Source organism: Lissotriton helveticus, chromosome 3_1 (assembly GCF_964261635.1).
Source record: "Lissotriton helveticus chromosome 3_1, aLisHel1.1, whole genome shotgun sequence".
Lineage (NCBI taxonomy): Eukaryota > Metazoa > Chordata > Amphibia > Caudata > Salamandridae > Lissotriton > Lissotriton helveticus.
In genome coordinates, this window is record NC_136061.1 from 1067340974 (window position 1) to 1067357217 (window position 16244).

At 43.1% G+C, this 16244-nt stretch overlaps 1 protein-coding gene across 1 annotated transcript in view; it reads left to right on the top strand.

Moving 5' to 3' along the window:
* LOC144823272 (sodium channel protein type 2 subunit alpha-like) overlaps nt 1-16244 on the top strand; it is a 662530-nt gene that overhangs the window by 461795 nt on the left and 184491 nt on the right. The window contains exon 22 of the mRNA XM_078681628.1: nt 15486-15659. Coding sequence (XP_078537754.1) covers nt 15486-15659 — 174 coding nt within the window. The remainder of the gene's footprint in view (nt 1-15485; nt 15660-16244) is intronic.

Sequence of the window (16244 nt, forward strand, 5' to 3'; positions counted from 1 at the left end):
AAAGGAACTTGGGAAGTACCACCATCTTGACCAGTGCTATCCTCCCGGCCAGCGAGAGTGGGAGCCCAGCCCAAGCATTGACTTTCTCCTACAACCAGTTCATGGCACGTCCATAATTCATGTGCCATGAGACCTGAATTTCTCTGCTAACCCATATACCTAAATACTTCACGGGCTCCGTCGTCCATGTGAGGGGGAACTCAGATAGAGTCAGTCAAAGGGAAAATCACTGATTTAGCCCAATTGATTGAAATCCCAGAGAGACCACTGAACGTAATGAACTCCCTCAATAATGGATCTAAATTTGCTTCTGGATCGGTCACATACAGGTTGATGTCATCTGCATATAGTGAGATTAACAGACTACGGGTACTAAATCCAATCTCCTTGGCAGTATGATGTTGCCAGATACGCGCCCTAATGGTTCCATCACAATCGCGAAGAGCAAGGGAGAGAGCGGACATCCCTGCCTGGTGCCTCGTGAAATGTTAAAGGGAGCCGAGGGGAGCCCACTCACTCTCACACGTGCCAGCGGTCACATGTATAGCAGACGCATTAGATTTATAAATAATGGACTAAAACCCATATGACCAAGTATTGCAAATAGGTTTGCCATTCCAGAGTATTGAATGCCTTTGTGGCATCTAAAAACACAGCAGCTGCCTGTAGCTCTGGATGCAAATAAAGTAATACCGAGAATAGGGTCCTGAGAATTTGGGATTTCGATCTCTCGGGATGAACCCCGATTGGTCCGGGCGGGCCACCAGTGGGAGCAAAGGCTGCAGCCTGTTAGCGATTAGTTTCGACAATATTTTAACATCTACATTTGTTAGCAAGAGCTGCCTGTAGGAGTCCAATACGTCAGCTGGCTTCCCTGGTTTTAAGAGGGTAATTATAATTGCCTCCTGCATTGATGGAGGCAGGACACCCATTTCACGGGCCTCCTCAAACAGCTCAAAAAGGCGGGGCGATAGTTCCTCAACATAAGTTTTATAAAAAGCAGTGGTTAGGCCATCTGATCCGGGGGCTTTGTTTAACGGTAGGCTTTTTATAACCAATGTCACATCGTCCACTGTAAAGGGGAAATCCAAACACTCCCTATATCCATCACTCAGCCAAAGCAATTTGAGTGGGCCAGGAACAGCAGCAGGCCTTCCGGACTGGAGCTCTGTGTAGAGGAGTAGAGCTCGGAGTAAAAACTGGAGAACTCATCAAGTATAGCCTTCTGACCTCTAATGATATGGTGGCCTGCCGTTTTCAACTCAGTGACAAATGTAGAGGATCGTGACGGTCGTAACATTGCCGCCGGTGTCCTTCCGGGCCTATCTCCCTAACCATAGCGCCTAGCCTGGGCGTGTTTACATAGAAATGTAACTTCTCTGTGTGCCTATTCTTCGAATTCAAGTTGTTTTTCTTTCAGCAGAGCCAGTTTGGTGGGCTCGCCGGATGCATAAAATAGTTTCTCCAGTTCTCTAATCTGTTTTTCTAGTTAGTCCAGTGTTCCCCGAATGGCCTTCAACACCCCAGCTTGTCTCGCAATACAGTTCCCTCTTATTACAGTTTTAAAGGCTTCCCAAAGCGTAGCAACTGTGGCTCCAGAGTCTGTGTTGAGGGCACAATAATTATTTATGTCTCCTCTAATTTCTTCTTTAAAAGCTTTGTCTAATAGGGTGTCATGGGGCAATCTCCAAGTATACATCCTTGGTATGGAATGTGGTAATTCCAGGCACAATAAACTAGGTGCATGATCTGATAAGGAGCGGGGAAGATGTTGGGCCTCCCTAGTCCAAGTAGCCACATCTCGGGAAACCAACCAGTAATCTAGCCTTGACCACGCCTTATGATATTCTGAAATGCATGTTCCCTCCCTATCCTCCGTATGGACACTTCTCCATATGTCTACCAAGCCTCCATCTGATAGTATGGCTTTCAGCGTGGTGCTAGCTAAGGGATGCAGTGTTCGAGATATCCCTTTTCAATCCAGTACATCGTCAAGATTGGTATTACAATCCCCTCCCCATATAATAGTATCGCAATATGTCACTTTCACTTTAGCCCATACATTTAAAAAAAAGTCTGGTGTGTCAGCATTGGGGCCACAGATCGCGACTATCACCATTCGACTACCAGCTAGAGAACCTTGTATTTGTAAATATCTGCCTTCTGGGTCTAGTTGATGCTCACCAGCCTTCCAGTCTAAGTCGCGTCAATACAGTGACTCCTCTAGCATAGTTGGAATAGGTAGAGGAGTATACCGACCCCCATCAGCTGTGGCGCAATCTAGGTGAGGTGGTACTACTTAGATGTGTCTCCGACAGCAGGCAAATATCAATCTTATGTCTAAGTAAATAAGAGTGCACTAACATAGCCTTCCTACCATCATTTAACCCTCATATCTTCCAGGTAAGAAAATTTTAAAGAGGTCATCTATTTCAATATAACACAATGAATCATCAGGAGCGGAGCATAATGGTGTGTATATTTCCGCATGACAAGTAGAATTAGAAGAATTAAAATTGAAAAGCATAGATATGGCAAACCATAAAACATCCCCTACCCCCAACCCACCACCCACTCCAACCCCCCAATCAGGTTGCAGAGTATCCATCCCAAACATCACTAAAGCTACAACTACTAGTGGGTGCTCTCCTGTAGGGGTGTAGTATTGCCGGCATACTCCCCTAATTACTCAGGGTGGCCAAGAATATGTCGGTGAGCCAAACCTATCTCTCTGCAGTATTTAAAAACCTATTTACCCAAATCCCTTAGGGCAAATGTAATAGGTGTGTTTTTACCCCATCAGGTCCTAACCTATATCAAATTAATAATCCTCAGATAGCTCCAGTAATCAGTACTGGCAGATGTAAAACCCACAGAACCAACAATGAGTCGCGACTAGTAACAAGAAATATACAGTTATATGTGTTGTAACGTCATACATCCGACCCAATGTAGTCTAAGGGGCTTCCAGGAGCAAGATCTGTATCAGTCATTGTCGCTTAAATTGTTCTCTTCAGTGGCCAACCCCTTGGAGCGTTAAAGGCTATGGAGAACTCGGGTTTTTTAGAAGTTCAGGGAAATACTGGGCGCACAGCATACGTAAGTGTAGAGAATGGTTTGGTCTGGGTGCAAGAAGGTGAGGGGAAAAAAAGGCCCTAAACCCCTCTGAGGAGTGTGCAGAACACACGCTCGATAAATACAGAACAAATACCAAATGCACACCAATATACAGTACAGAAAGAGATGTCTCAATGGGCATATATTAATACAAGTGACACAGTTCAGAACAAAAGAAGGAAGCGAAGTAGTGCGGTTCCTCTTTAATTGTATGGATGGCCAGCCGACACGTGTTTCGTCGTCAAGCGGTAACAATGCTTGTACGACTCATCAGGGCTGTAACGCGATGTAATGGACCATAGGTCGCTAAGCCGGTGATACTTCCGACCCGGCCCCTGCTCGAGACCAGGTTAACGCTCGTCGGTGATTGATGCTCCAATTTTCAAGGGTCATGTGGTTAGGGCACGCTTCGTGTTCCAGAAACAGTGCTCCAGGCGATTATGGTAGAAAAAAGGGCCACAAATGAATACAGCAGAGCCTCTGTTTCCGTGGCGCTAGAATTCCTGGGTATGAAGATCCGTAGTGATAGTCAGAGGATCTATTGCTCACACAAGTATGTGTGTTCAGTGGTTAGAGCTGATGGTGCAGACTGCGGGATGAGTGCCTCCTCGCAGCGGTTCCGGGTCCGCACCCGGAACCGCTGCGAGGAGGCACTCATCCCGCAGTCCGCACCATCAGCAGCTTGCTCTGATGAGTCGTACAAGCATTGTTACCGCTTGACGACGAAACACGTGTCGGCTGGCCATCCATACAATTAAAGAGGAACCGCACTACTTCGCTTCCTTCTTTTGTTCTGAACTGTGTCACTTGTATTAATATATGCCCATTGAGACATCTCTTTCTGTACTGTATATTGGTGTGCCCTTGGAGCGTTGTTTTGGTGCCTTCCCCCCAATATGCTTCGCGAATTTGAGGGCAGATTTAGCATCCATGAAAAAATGGGCAGACCCATCATAGGTTACTTTCAGTTTTGCAGGATAAAGAAGTGCATACGGAATTTGGGCCTGTAGTAAAAGACGCTTAGCTTGGAGACATTCCCGCCTCGCCGCCTGCACAGTGGGGGTGAAGTCTGGGTAGAAGGAAATTGCGTTGCTCTCATAGCTGATCATCCCTTTATCCTGGCGAGGCGTAAGACAGTGTCTTGATCTTGGTAATTCAGAATCTTGGCCAAGATGAGTCTGGGGCAAGCTCCCACTGGCGGTCGAGGACGCAGAGCACGATGTGCCCTTTCCACGGTGAAGACTGAGGAAAGATGTGGATCAAATAGCTCGTGGAGGAGGTCTCTACATGAAAATCATGATAGTCTGAGGCCCTATTCTCCAGCACGTCCAGCCTAGTCTTGTGTGCTTCCACCTGCGTCTCAACAGCGTCCAATTGGGAAGTCAGTGTATCCAGTTTGGAGTCTATATTACGAAGAGCGGACCTCATTTCAAGCATTAAGATACGTAGATCTTCCCCCTGGTCTTCCCGTCTGCTGGTCCAGCTGCTTCTCCATTCCTGCCTCCGACTCATGGTCTGTGAGCCTCGTGTTCCTCCGCTGCTCAAAGTTTAATTTCGGTTGTTTTGCATCTTGCTTCCCCATTGTTCAATTGTCTGCGGTCACAGATACAATACGTACGCTATACTATTCTATCTCTGTTCAAACAGGTAGTGGAGTCAATCTGAGTGACCGCACAATCCACCACTAGAGCCCCCAGCACCGGAGTGTGTCACCACCTTCTCCTTGCTGTCAACGGGGTTTTAGTGTCAGGGGTGTGTGTGTAGCAGCAAGTCCAGGCAGTGCGAGGGGGGCTCCACTCCCGGGTTTTCAGTTGTCTGTCGACCAGGAGCCCCGGGTCATATATATTCACAGGAGTTATCACCCTTCCTTCCCCAAGGCCTCTAGGGGGTGGCGCCACTGCAGCGACGTCCTCGGCCACCGACCTCTATTGACTGTAGGTTGTAGGCCCCACACACAGCATTGCGGCCTCGTCACGTATCACTGACCTCCACCGGCCTACAGCACTCATGATGCAGCGGCTTAGATTTCCGCTCAGTCCGCCACCCATGTGTTTCAGGGAAGCATCTCCCGCAGGCCAGGATTTACTCGTCCGCTGCAGGGGCACATCCAGCAGCTATCGTCGGCTTGACGGGTTCCGCACACCTCGGGCTGCAGACGAGGGATATTTTGCACAGAATCTGCTCACCAAGTGTCCGGATATTGCAAGGATGATGTCTCGGAGCTCGCCTAGCTAGCTGCCATTTCGCAGCTCGGCAAGCCACGCCCCCAAGATCAATTATTATTTAAAGCTGCAGGTACAATATACAGAAACCTTTGCTCATGATATACTAAAAAGCTCACGTCCAGTTCAATATAAGTAATTGTCTTATAAGACTCATAGATTGTGGTGAAATTTAAAATGAAATAATGCATAATTAAAAGCGGGTTACAAAACAATTCAGTGCAGAAATCGCCAGATTCTATCAAGTTTGGCAGAAGAGCCTACCTTTTTAGCATATAATGTTTGAGAACTCTCTGCATTTTTATAAGCCATTGATGGATCGTCAGGACCACCTTGGATTTCCAGTTTGCTAGGATAAGAGATCTCGCAATTAATGCTGCAATAAAACTAAATAGACGTTGACCTAAGAACAAGTCTTTGCTCATTTCCATTCCGCCAAAGAGGGCAGTTAAAGGACTAGGAGGAAGATCGATTTCCAATTTTTTCCAATTTCAGAAAAGACATCTTGCCAAAAAGTTTTTAGGTAGTAGCATGTAAACCCAACGTGAAGCTAGTCCCCAGTTGTAGGACCACATCTAAAGCACCTAGGATCAACAGTGGGGAACATTTTGTGCAGCCAATCAGCAGTATAATAGATCATCCATTTGCTAAACCATGCCACCCTCCTTAGGTTTGCAGCCCTTACTGTTTTGTAGCTCATTTTGTTACAATTCTGCCATTGTTGCAAGTTGAAAGTGCAACCAGTAGTCAAGTTAATCTTCTCCAGGTGGTCGAGGATCACCTGTTTACTCTCCACTGATATAAGTAGTTTGTACCAGTTGCCTATCCCCTTAGTTTTGGAAATAAAATGTGCCTTCCCAGGGAGAGTGCCTGGACAATCTTTTTTGAAGGTTAAGCCTGCACAGAACTGTTTAACCTGTGCGTAGCTGAACATCATGGGATCACTTATATTACTCTTACAGTCTAGTACTTGCTGCCAGGAAAGAAACCTTTTGTTTCTATAAAAATCTTGAAGAGTATCAAATCCCAATTTTTCCCACTGACCGATGCATTCATTTAATTTTAACTGGGGAAAGAGCCATTGAATATCATATATTTCCCATATTTTTTGAAAGAGAGAAGTAATCGCCCTTGAGGTCTTATAGCGTGTTTTTTGGGGGAGTTTTGGTAAACGTAAAAAGGGCGCACGGTCGATCTCTGATTCCTTAAATGTAGTTGTAAGGAAAAAATTGGCATCCATCAAATCCTCCAGATTAGTATAGTTTAGCCAGTTGAGAATTGAGGCATAATAATATAGCTGTACATCCGGCAAGACTAGACCTCCATCCTCTGCTTCTAATTGAGGAATTTGTAGTTTTAATCTCGGTTTTCGTGTAGACCAAATAAAACGTCTAAATTCTGACTGAACAAAATTGAAAAAGGATTTTGGAATTTTGATCATTATATTGGAAAAAAGAAATAAAATTAACGGGAGAATGTTCATTTTAATGAGGGCAACCCACCCCATAATCGAGATGGGGAGATTTTCCCATTGTTTATCAGGTTGCGTGCTTTATTTAAAGTGGAGATGACATTTAAAGGATACAAATCCTCCAATCTGCTGGTCACAAAGATCCCTAAGTATCTTATTGGCTTGGTTGCTATCTAATGTTCCCGCATAGCGAGGGGCAAGATATCGACGGTGCTATTAAAAAGAAGCACCTCTGATTTGGCATGATTTATTTTATATCCTCCAATGTTAGTAAACTCCCTAATTTTATCTAGGGCTCTTGTTAGATCATCCCTATCAGCTACTAAATAAAGTGCCATATTATCAGCAAATAATATGTGTTACCGAACCCGGTGGGGGAGCAGCTATAGCATAATCCTGCCGAAAAGAACCTGTCTGAGGCTCAATAAACAGGGAAAATAGCACAGGAGAAAGGGGTCAGCCTTGGCATGTAGAAATTGTGTCTGCGATATCCCCATTAATAATTATGGACACTTTTGCATTGTGGTACAGGTTTTTCACTGCCAGGCAGAATACACTTGGGATCGCAAATTTGTTCAAGATTGTGAATGAAACATGCCATTGTACTCTGTCAAAGCTTTTTCAGCATCAAGCATTATTACAGCCGCCTTGGTTTTATTAATATTTAAGTAAGCGATCGCCTGCACTAAATAATGAGTTTTGGAAGCAAAAAGTCTGTTTGTAAGAAAGCTATTCTGATCATGATGGATAAGTAAAGGGGCAACCTGCACGAGTCTATTAGGAAGAAGATTAGTGAAGATTTTTTAGTCAGAGTTTAATAGACTAAGAGGCCTATACGAATTAACCTCATTTTCTGGTTTCCCTTTTTTAACAAAGCTTATGACTGCAGCTTGAGTGAAATTTTCTGAAACGGGGTCCCCATGAAGGATCTCTGTTTTCATGAACACAGAGAGTTGGGGAGAAATAATCTTATAGATCTCGGCAGGGATTCCATCTGATCCACAGGCCTTGGCTGCCGGAGATGAATTTATCGCCTGTGTAACTTCCTCAAGAGAAATAACTGAGCTCAAGCGCTCTTGTGACTCAGGTTGTAATATAGGGATGTTTATCCTGTCAATTCAAGCTAAAGCACCCTCTGAGCTAATGTTGTGCATTTCAGTAAAGACGTCTTTGTAGTGATTAAGAAACACCTCTGAGATTTCTGAGGGAAGCGACGAAAAACACAGAGTAGTTGGGTCTACTATTTGTTTAATGTGGTTGGTATTTGATCTCTTTGTAGTAGACCAGGCTAGAAATCTGCCCATGTGACCGCTCTCCTCGTATCTTTTCTCTAATACTGAGTCATGATGTAAAATGTCTTTAGCTACAAAGTATTCTTGTAAGTTGAACTCGGCACCAGCGAGTTTAGCTTTCCCTTCTGGAGATGGCGTAGCAAGATATTCTGCTGTTGTACTACTTAGCTCTTTCGCAAGCTGGAGTCATTGAATAGTCTCTTTCTTCCTTATAAAGGTCAAGTATGCAATCACCCCGCCTGGAAAGAAAGCTTTTAAGGTGTTACAGACAATAAACGTAGAAGCGGTGTTAATATTTAAATTTAAAAACTCCTCTAATGCCAAACGCATATGCGGGACCCATTGTTCATCAACAAAAAGAGATTGATCAAGTACCCATCTGGGCCTAATTTTTGATTGAGTTTTAATTTAAAACTTCACACTAATAAGTGCATTATCTGAGAAAGGATTTTCACAAATCACAGACTCAGGCTTTAAAAGAGCATGTGAAATAAAAAAAAAGTCAATCCGAGAGGAGGAATGAAATCTTCCTGAATGGCAAGTATATTGTCTTTTATCGGGGTATTGGTCCCTCCAACAATCTACTAGTGCAAAGTCCCTTATAAAATCTTGATACAGCTTTCTGGACTTAGATTTAATTTGTGTTTTGCTGGCCCGTGAGCAATCAATAGCTGGACTTATCAATAGATTAAAATCGCCCCCTAGCACAAAATACCCAGACTGATTGGTTGCAAAATCATACAGGGACTGGAGAGATGTGGGGAGTCCTCAATAGGGCCATAGTAGCTCACAAAGGTAAAAAAGTGGTCTAAAATCTTCATCTGCACCCAGAGCTACCTTGCAAACCCGGGGGTTTATCTAAGGGGAAGTCCTCCTTATTGTGTGTCTCCTGTATGAGCATCATATCGACTAGTAAACTATCTAAACCAAGCCATCATAGATCGTCTTTTGAATTTGTTATTAAAGCCATTCATGTTACAGGACACTACCTGCAGGATTTTAGTAAACATTTTGTCTCTATATTTCCCCCCTCCCCATAATAAACACTGCCTGATAGCAAAACAAGAAAAAACAAAGAATTTTTCATGGGTTTTTGAGCTTTTACACATGTGCTACATTTTATTTCCCCACCCGTGACCCTACCAGCCTCCCTTCCCAACCCCCTTGTTTGACCAACAACCCAACCCAACCAACCCACAGGCCCCGTTGACCTTGGAGCCCTTACCCGTCTAGGGATCCCTGGGTGCCCCCACTTCACGAGTGACCCCCCTCCCACCCCCTTTGTGACCCTACCCCCCCCTTCTCCCTGTGTTTGGTTGCAATGACATGGCGCCCAAGGCGGCTAATGCTATTCACTGAAAGAATGAAGAGAAAGAAAAAGAAAAGGAAAAAAAAAGAGAAAGAAAAAGAAACTACATAACTGAATACACTACTGTCTATAGCCATCCATAGCTTAGAAAACAAAAACAAAAACCCAAGAAACAGGAAACACTAGCCCTTACTCCAATCCCCTGCATGCTGTAGGGAATGTAAGAACTCCTGAGCCGTTTCAACAGAGTGGAAAATCCTGACACGTCCTCTATGTAGAACTTTCAGTTTAGATTGCTGAATAATACCCGTCGGGGCCCCAGCTGCTGAAAGGAATTAATCATGCCTCTGAACTCTTTTTTCCTCTGTGCTGAGAAGGCAGACATATCTGAGAAGACTTTAAATGAAAAGTTATCAGAGGCCTGAAATCCTTTGTCTTGGATGGCAAGCGCCAGAATCTTAACCTTAATTCTAAAGTCGCCAAAGTTAGCTATAATAGTTCTTGGATATTTGGCGTTGGGATACTGGACAGGTGGGACATGATGGGCTCTATTAATAGTGAGATCAATTCCTTGAGATGCAATTTCAGGACAAATATATTTAGAGATAAGTTCAGAAACAACTTCCACTACAGTTCGGCCATTCTCCCTGCCCTCTGGAACTCCTAAAAAGTTAAGATTACATCTTTGTGATCGATTTTCTGCATCGTTCACTAGGATTTGTAGGCTAATGAGTTCAGATTGCAATTTTGAGATATGACTTGTCTGTTCAGGCATTTTGTCTTCAAGATCTGACACCCGTAGTACTGTGTCTGTAATCCATGATGCATGTTGCTGAATATCAGAGTGTATTGAACCCAGCTGAGATTCCATTTTTTTTTATGCTTCCACCTGAGAAAGTTGCATATTTTGAAGTTCTGTCAATATCTGCTGAAGTAAAGCATGTGACAAAACCACCGTTGCGTCTGGAGTTTCCATAGTCTTAAAGTAAACAAACACTGGACTGAAGGGAGTCTCCACGGATAGGGTTTAACCCGGAACTTCGATAGCAGTAGTGAATAGGGAAGTACCGGGTGGCTCGACTGTCGACTCTTCCCCTGAGGAGCCTATCTCATGGTTGAAAAGATTAAGGCCTTACTTCGATACTGTAGGGATGGCTGCTTTTGGATGGATTTTTGTGCCAATATCTGCGAATAATGAATAGATTCCCTGTTGCATCTCTTCTGGGAGCAATTTCGTTGAAGGTGTTACATCCGGTACAAATGCACTAGCTTCTAGTTTCTAGAGGAAGACCTGGTTTGCTGCATGTGGAGGTTTACCTATAGAATCGAGGGAGCCTTTAGTGGATGTTAAACTCCAAGGAGTGGACGGTTTGTGAGCCTACTACTCAGTGGATTTCTTAAAGAACAAATCCTCTTTAGGAGAAGCACCTTTAGATCCCTCACTTGGCAGCCCGTAATCCATCTCTTTTGTAGAGGAAATCATATTACGATTTTTTTCATCCTGTGTGGAATTGGCTACCAATCGGGGTTTAACAGTGCTGTCCCGGGAGATTATTTTCATGACCTTTTACGAAAAAAAAGAAAAACCTGGGTGAGGACAGCCTAAAAGGAGGGACTCAAGCGCACATAAGCCTAGCTAGGCCTCCTACACGTCCACTCCCTTAACCCCTTCGATGCTTGTGACGGAACCATTCCGTCATGCCTAACGGTTGAGCTGTGCGGATGACGGAATGGTTCCGTCACGACCACACCCAGTTATGGAATGTCCAGCACTCAGGGGAAATCGGCGCCGCACACAAGGTGTTAAGCAGCAATCCACACCCGTACTCTCTCGGTAGAGGTGGTCTGGTCTGGTCTAAAAAGTCTTGAAAGTCTTTGAAAAAGAGAAGAGAACCAGAAATCAGGAAATATGATCAAAGCTGCGCAAACCCCCCCCCCCTCCCAAAAAAGTCTCTAGCCTGATGATAAATAAGTAGTGGGTTCACATACTCCTAACTTGAGGCGAAAATGTTGCCGTGATAGAGGAGCTGCCAGCTGCTCCAGAAGAAGCAGGTAAGACTGGTAAAACAGAGCTACGATGAAGGAGGCAGCTATTGACTGGTCAGTTGTCGTCTGGCTCTACCTCCTGCCACTCTGTCTGTAGGGTTCTCTTTAATATCTCTTTAATATGGCTCATCCAAAGCCAAGACCTCAATCCTCGCTGGCCCCCCTGACCGGAGAGAAAATGCCACGCCGCCAACAACTTCCCTGGGGCATGCCGAGCCCAGCGCTAACAGCCAAGAATCACAAAAATCATTGGCAGCTCTCTGCTCTCTCGCCATCCAGTAACGTAAAGTTAATAAGAGGGGAGGAGAAAAAGAAAACGTTGTCAATGTCCTTTCCCGAGGCTGTGAAAAAAACAATCACCAGCAGCTAATCAGCTGTAAGCGTCAGTCTGTTTTTAATGCGCCACCGCTTGAAATCTTGCGCCGCGGAGAGAAAGGAATCAGACTAGCCTTATTCACTTTGGCCATAGTTGGTGTGCTACACCATTGGAACACCAGCTGTAAATCTGCCGTGCACTACCTTTGGTAATCGGGAAACCGCGGGGAGAGAGTCGAACCAGCTCTTCCTCTCTGCATTACCAAGAGCTAAGTGCCGTCAGCCGCCCAGCCTGCCTCGCCTTCACTCGCAGAGCATGATGAGAGCTTCTGCCATGGATAGTAGTTCTTGTCATTAAAAAAAGCTTATGCTTGGTGCGCCACTCTAGATCATACAACTAGTTTTGGACCTTGACATTACTAGGCAATGGCAGGCCTCAAAACACCCTTTAAATTAGTGTGAACACTGGGTTGGTAAAAAGCAGAATATCAGATTCACTTGCAGTTGGTTCACTCCTATATACCATGATGGGGACATTCCCATCCCAAAACCAAGTATCAAGTATTAAGCAAAACTTCAAAATTCTACATCACCTTTCTCAAACATTTGAAGTTTGCCCACCTCTGGCTGAGGAGTGATAACCATATTATAATACCCCCTTCAACATATGGTTTGCCCATCTATCTATCTAAAACCCAGGAAAACCATTAGCCCTCTACGTAAGATATCAAAGGAGATGTGATAGTCAAACATCCCACTTTCCCAGTTTCAGCTTAATGACCACAAATGAAAATATTTTATTTGTCTTCGTCTTTAAGATCTGGGCACAGATTGCAAATGACAAACTCACTTCTCCACAGCATGAACTATCCATATAGAAGTGCATTGTAGAGAAAGTAATTTCTTCCGCTTTTATGCTAGATACATTTGTTTGTGCTTGTCACATAGCCTTGAGATGGCACAAACACAGTCCACACCTTTATTTTTTGCCTTAGTTTACAAGGCCACTGTAGTTACCTCAATCATCATCCTAATTTGTATTAATTACTGGAGTTTTAGCTTACTTTTTCTCCTCTGTTTGTTCTCCTTCTGTCTGTAGTCCTTTCACTTTCTCACACATTGGTATGCCCTTCAAACTAACCTTTCATCACATGCATCACAGAATGCCCAAAATAACACGCTATTGGAGTGGCCATAGTTTCTTCCATTACCATGCTGGTGAACAGTGGGTATCAGTCCCACTTGGCTAAGGGGCCAAGATTGGGGAGCTCTAATCAAGAATCAAAAAGGCAGCAGCAGCATGACTATAACAAAAGTATTATGATCATCTGGTCCATTGGTCCCTCAGCTTCAGTTTTGTCTTCAAAATGTTGGTCCAATATGTCAGGGTATTTGAAGTCTCACCAACTTCAGGCAGAAAATGTATGTGGCATTAACTTTACAGAACATGTTGATAGTGATTTCAGAAGTTGTTGACACATGTTTGAAGCTGATCATCTAGCTACGAATAAGAAAATGAAGAAACAATCATCCATTAATTTATTACAACAGTTCAGGGTTTATTTTCATGCCAAAACCATCTGAAAAGCTTCATAAATGCCTAATGGGTTCACTCACCAGGTATTACTTATAAATGGAACAGTGTGTATTCTTTGTATTTTGGTTCATGAAAGTAGTGTCTTATAAAACAGTTTAGTATGATTTTTTCTAGATCCTGATTATTGCTTTCTTTCATCTTTCCATTTCCATTTCATATTCTTCAATGCTAGGGTACAATGTACATACTTGAATTCACAATTAAGGGGCATATAAACTCCTTCATCTTATCACTTTGTGCTACTACATCGTATCTGGACTGGCTGCCATCAGATTTGCTACTACCAGCAGAAGTCTTCATATTCATAATTGTTGGCCAAGTACTCAAGTTCTGAGTGACACTAGTGGACCTAGCCAAGCCAGTTCCAATCCGGCTAAAACAAACATGTGTCCGGATCCAGTTACCTCATGTTTGTTTTAGCTGGCCTGCTTTGCTTGTCCTTGCTCCTCACACTGATGTGTGTAAGTGCAGCTGTTCAATGATGCTTTAGGGGATTGGTCCAGCCCTTTATGGTGCAATCAAGACCACCTTCAGCAATTGTTCACATGCACCATCTGTTGAACCCTCTGGCAAAGTTATTAGTTGCCTGTACAGAGCTGTCTGCTCTTACATTTTCAATTAGGCAGACCCAATCTTTTCCTTGTCTGTCTCTGAGACCATTGGCAATACATTTAACTTATTCTTCAGTTGCACCTTCAACCTCCATGTTGGATTAATGAGCAGAAACAATGAAGCTGTCATGCTGCAGTCAAAGCAAATGTCTGGATCCTCAGCCTCCGCCTCCATCTCATTGCACTCTTCCACACCATCAGTAGGCAGTGAATTGACCTTTTCACATAAATTTCCAACTAACAGTCACAGCCATAATTGATGGCCACCACTGTGCTCAGTGGTAAAGCCGGGACAGTAGTATCAGAGCCTGTCTATCAGGGAAATCTCCAGGTAACCCACTCAAGTCAGAGTCAAGTGCTGCAGACTCATCTATCATCCTGTGCATAAATGACTACAAGGACAGTCCAGACATCTGACGAGTGGAGGAGTCTATCTAATGAATCATTAGGTCTTTTCATAGAGGGTGTAGGTTAAAAGGATCATTTCAGGAAAGAGGGATGCCAAATCCCACTGCAGTCATCCTCTCTGCCTTTAACCGCAAATATCCTTGATGTTGCAGCAGTTGGACCTTGGGGTATTAATAGTTTACCATAGGTTTGCTCCCACTCTGATCCCTCAGGGGTTTTTTGTCAATGGTGATCATGGTTCCTTTGTCAGCTGCACATTCTTCAACATTGGTGACACTGTGCTTTATTCTACTAGAAGAAGATATTTCTCAGTCCACAAGTCACTACCATCAAACCTCTATCGCTGCAATTTATTTCTGGACATCAGTTCTCCTCTGCCATTCACTAAATTACACTGGAGGAACAACTGAGCCTCATTGCACTAAGGATGATGAGGATGCATGTGAGCTATTGCAAGGTCTGACAACATTTTTCCTAGTATCAACTAGTAACCAGTCCTACCAGTTTAGATGGAGCCTGAAACTCACCTCCGTCCAACAGTAGATGTGCTGTCACTGCCATTGAAAGCTATTACAATCTATATGTGTTTCTTACAGCTAACAAAAATATGAGAATGAAGGTTTTGCACCTCACCACATTAATTTACATGGTATTCTTTTTGAGCTTTTTTACAGATACTACTCAGAGAATCTGTGTTTGCTTCCGACCATTTAGCATAGCAATTAATGACTGGGCAAATGGTGGTGGATATTTTTTTACCTCATGTGAGACTTTAATTGTATTTCTGGTGACTGTGATTCAGATCTAAGCTCTTAATCGCACTAGGTTGGGTTACAAAACCAACATCAATTGCTTTTTTTTTACACTTTTGCTTAAGACAGATGTGCGCAACCTAAAATGGCTTATGCATCACTGGTATTTGTTTTTTGAATGAACTTCTCATGTGGGTTGGGTTATTTGTATAATTGAAATACAGTGTGTCTAACAAAGACAGAGTCTATGTACATATCAATGTTTATCTTATACTTCAAGATGCTGTCTTGTGAGAAAATGCTGAATCAGAAAAGTGTGTGAAATATAACATCTTTCCTAAACAGGCATTTGAAGACATATACATTGAACAGCGAAAGACCATTAAGACTATGTTAGAATATGCTGATAAGGTGTTCACGTACATCTTCATACTGGAAATGCTTCTGAAATGGGTAGCTTATGGATTTGCAAAGTATTTCACCAATGCCTGGTGCTGGCTGGATTTCCTGATAGTCGATGTAAGTATTCTTGGTGATTATTGCTGGAATACTACAGTGTGCTACCCAACTCTATTTCGCATTCTAGACAAAGTCGAGTTGTGTGTTCTAACTGGTGATCTTGTCCCATACAGCCTTTTGCTTCATTTAGTTTTTTAAAGTTACATTTTCAAAATCATATTATTTCCATTGCACATAGTTAGCATGTGGATTATTTGCAAATGAAAGCCATGTCAGAAGAATCTTGTCAAACCTTTGAAAATGTACATTAAAGTCATGAAATTAGACAGTGATATAAAGCAAATACAGTAAAAATGCTAATAATGATAAAGCAAATCTTCATATTTGTATTGATCTTTTTTGTTTTAAAACTGATAACAAAATACAAAAATGTGCATATAATACTAAAAAAACCCTTGCCTACATATAAAAGGGCAATGTACGGATATACACTTAATGAATCATAAAAGTTTGATTTTAATGTGAGCAGTGAGAAAAGGCTGTAACTTAGAGATTGGTAAGAAACATATGTTATTGTTCTTGCTGGGGTCAATTATATGTCTGCTTAATGCAACTTCATTTTATACGCAAGTAGGAGCTACAGCT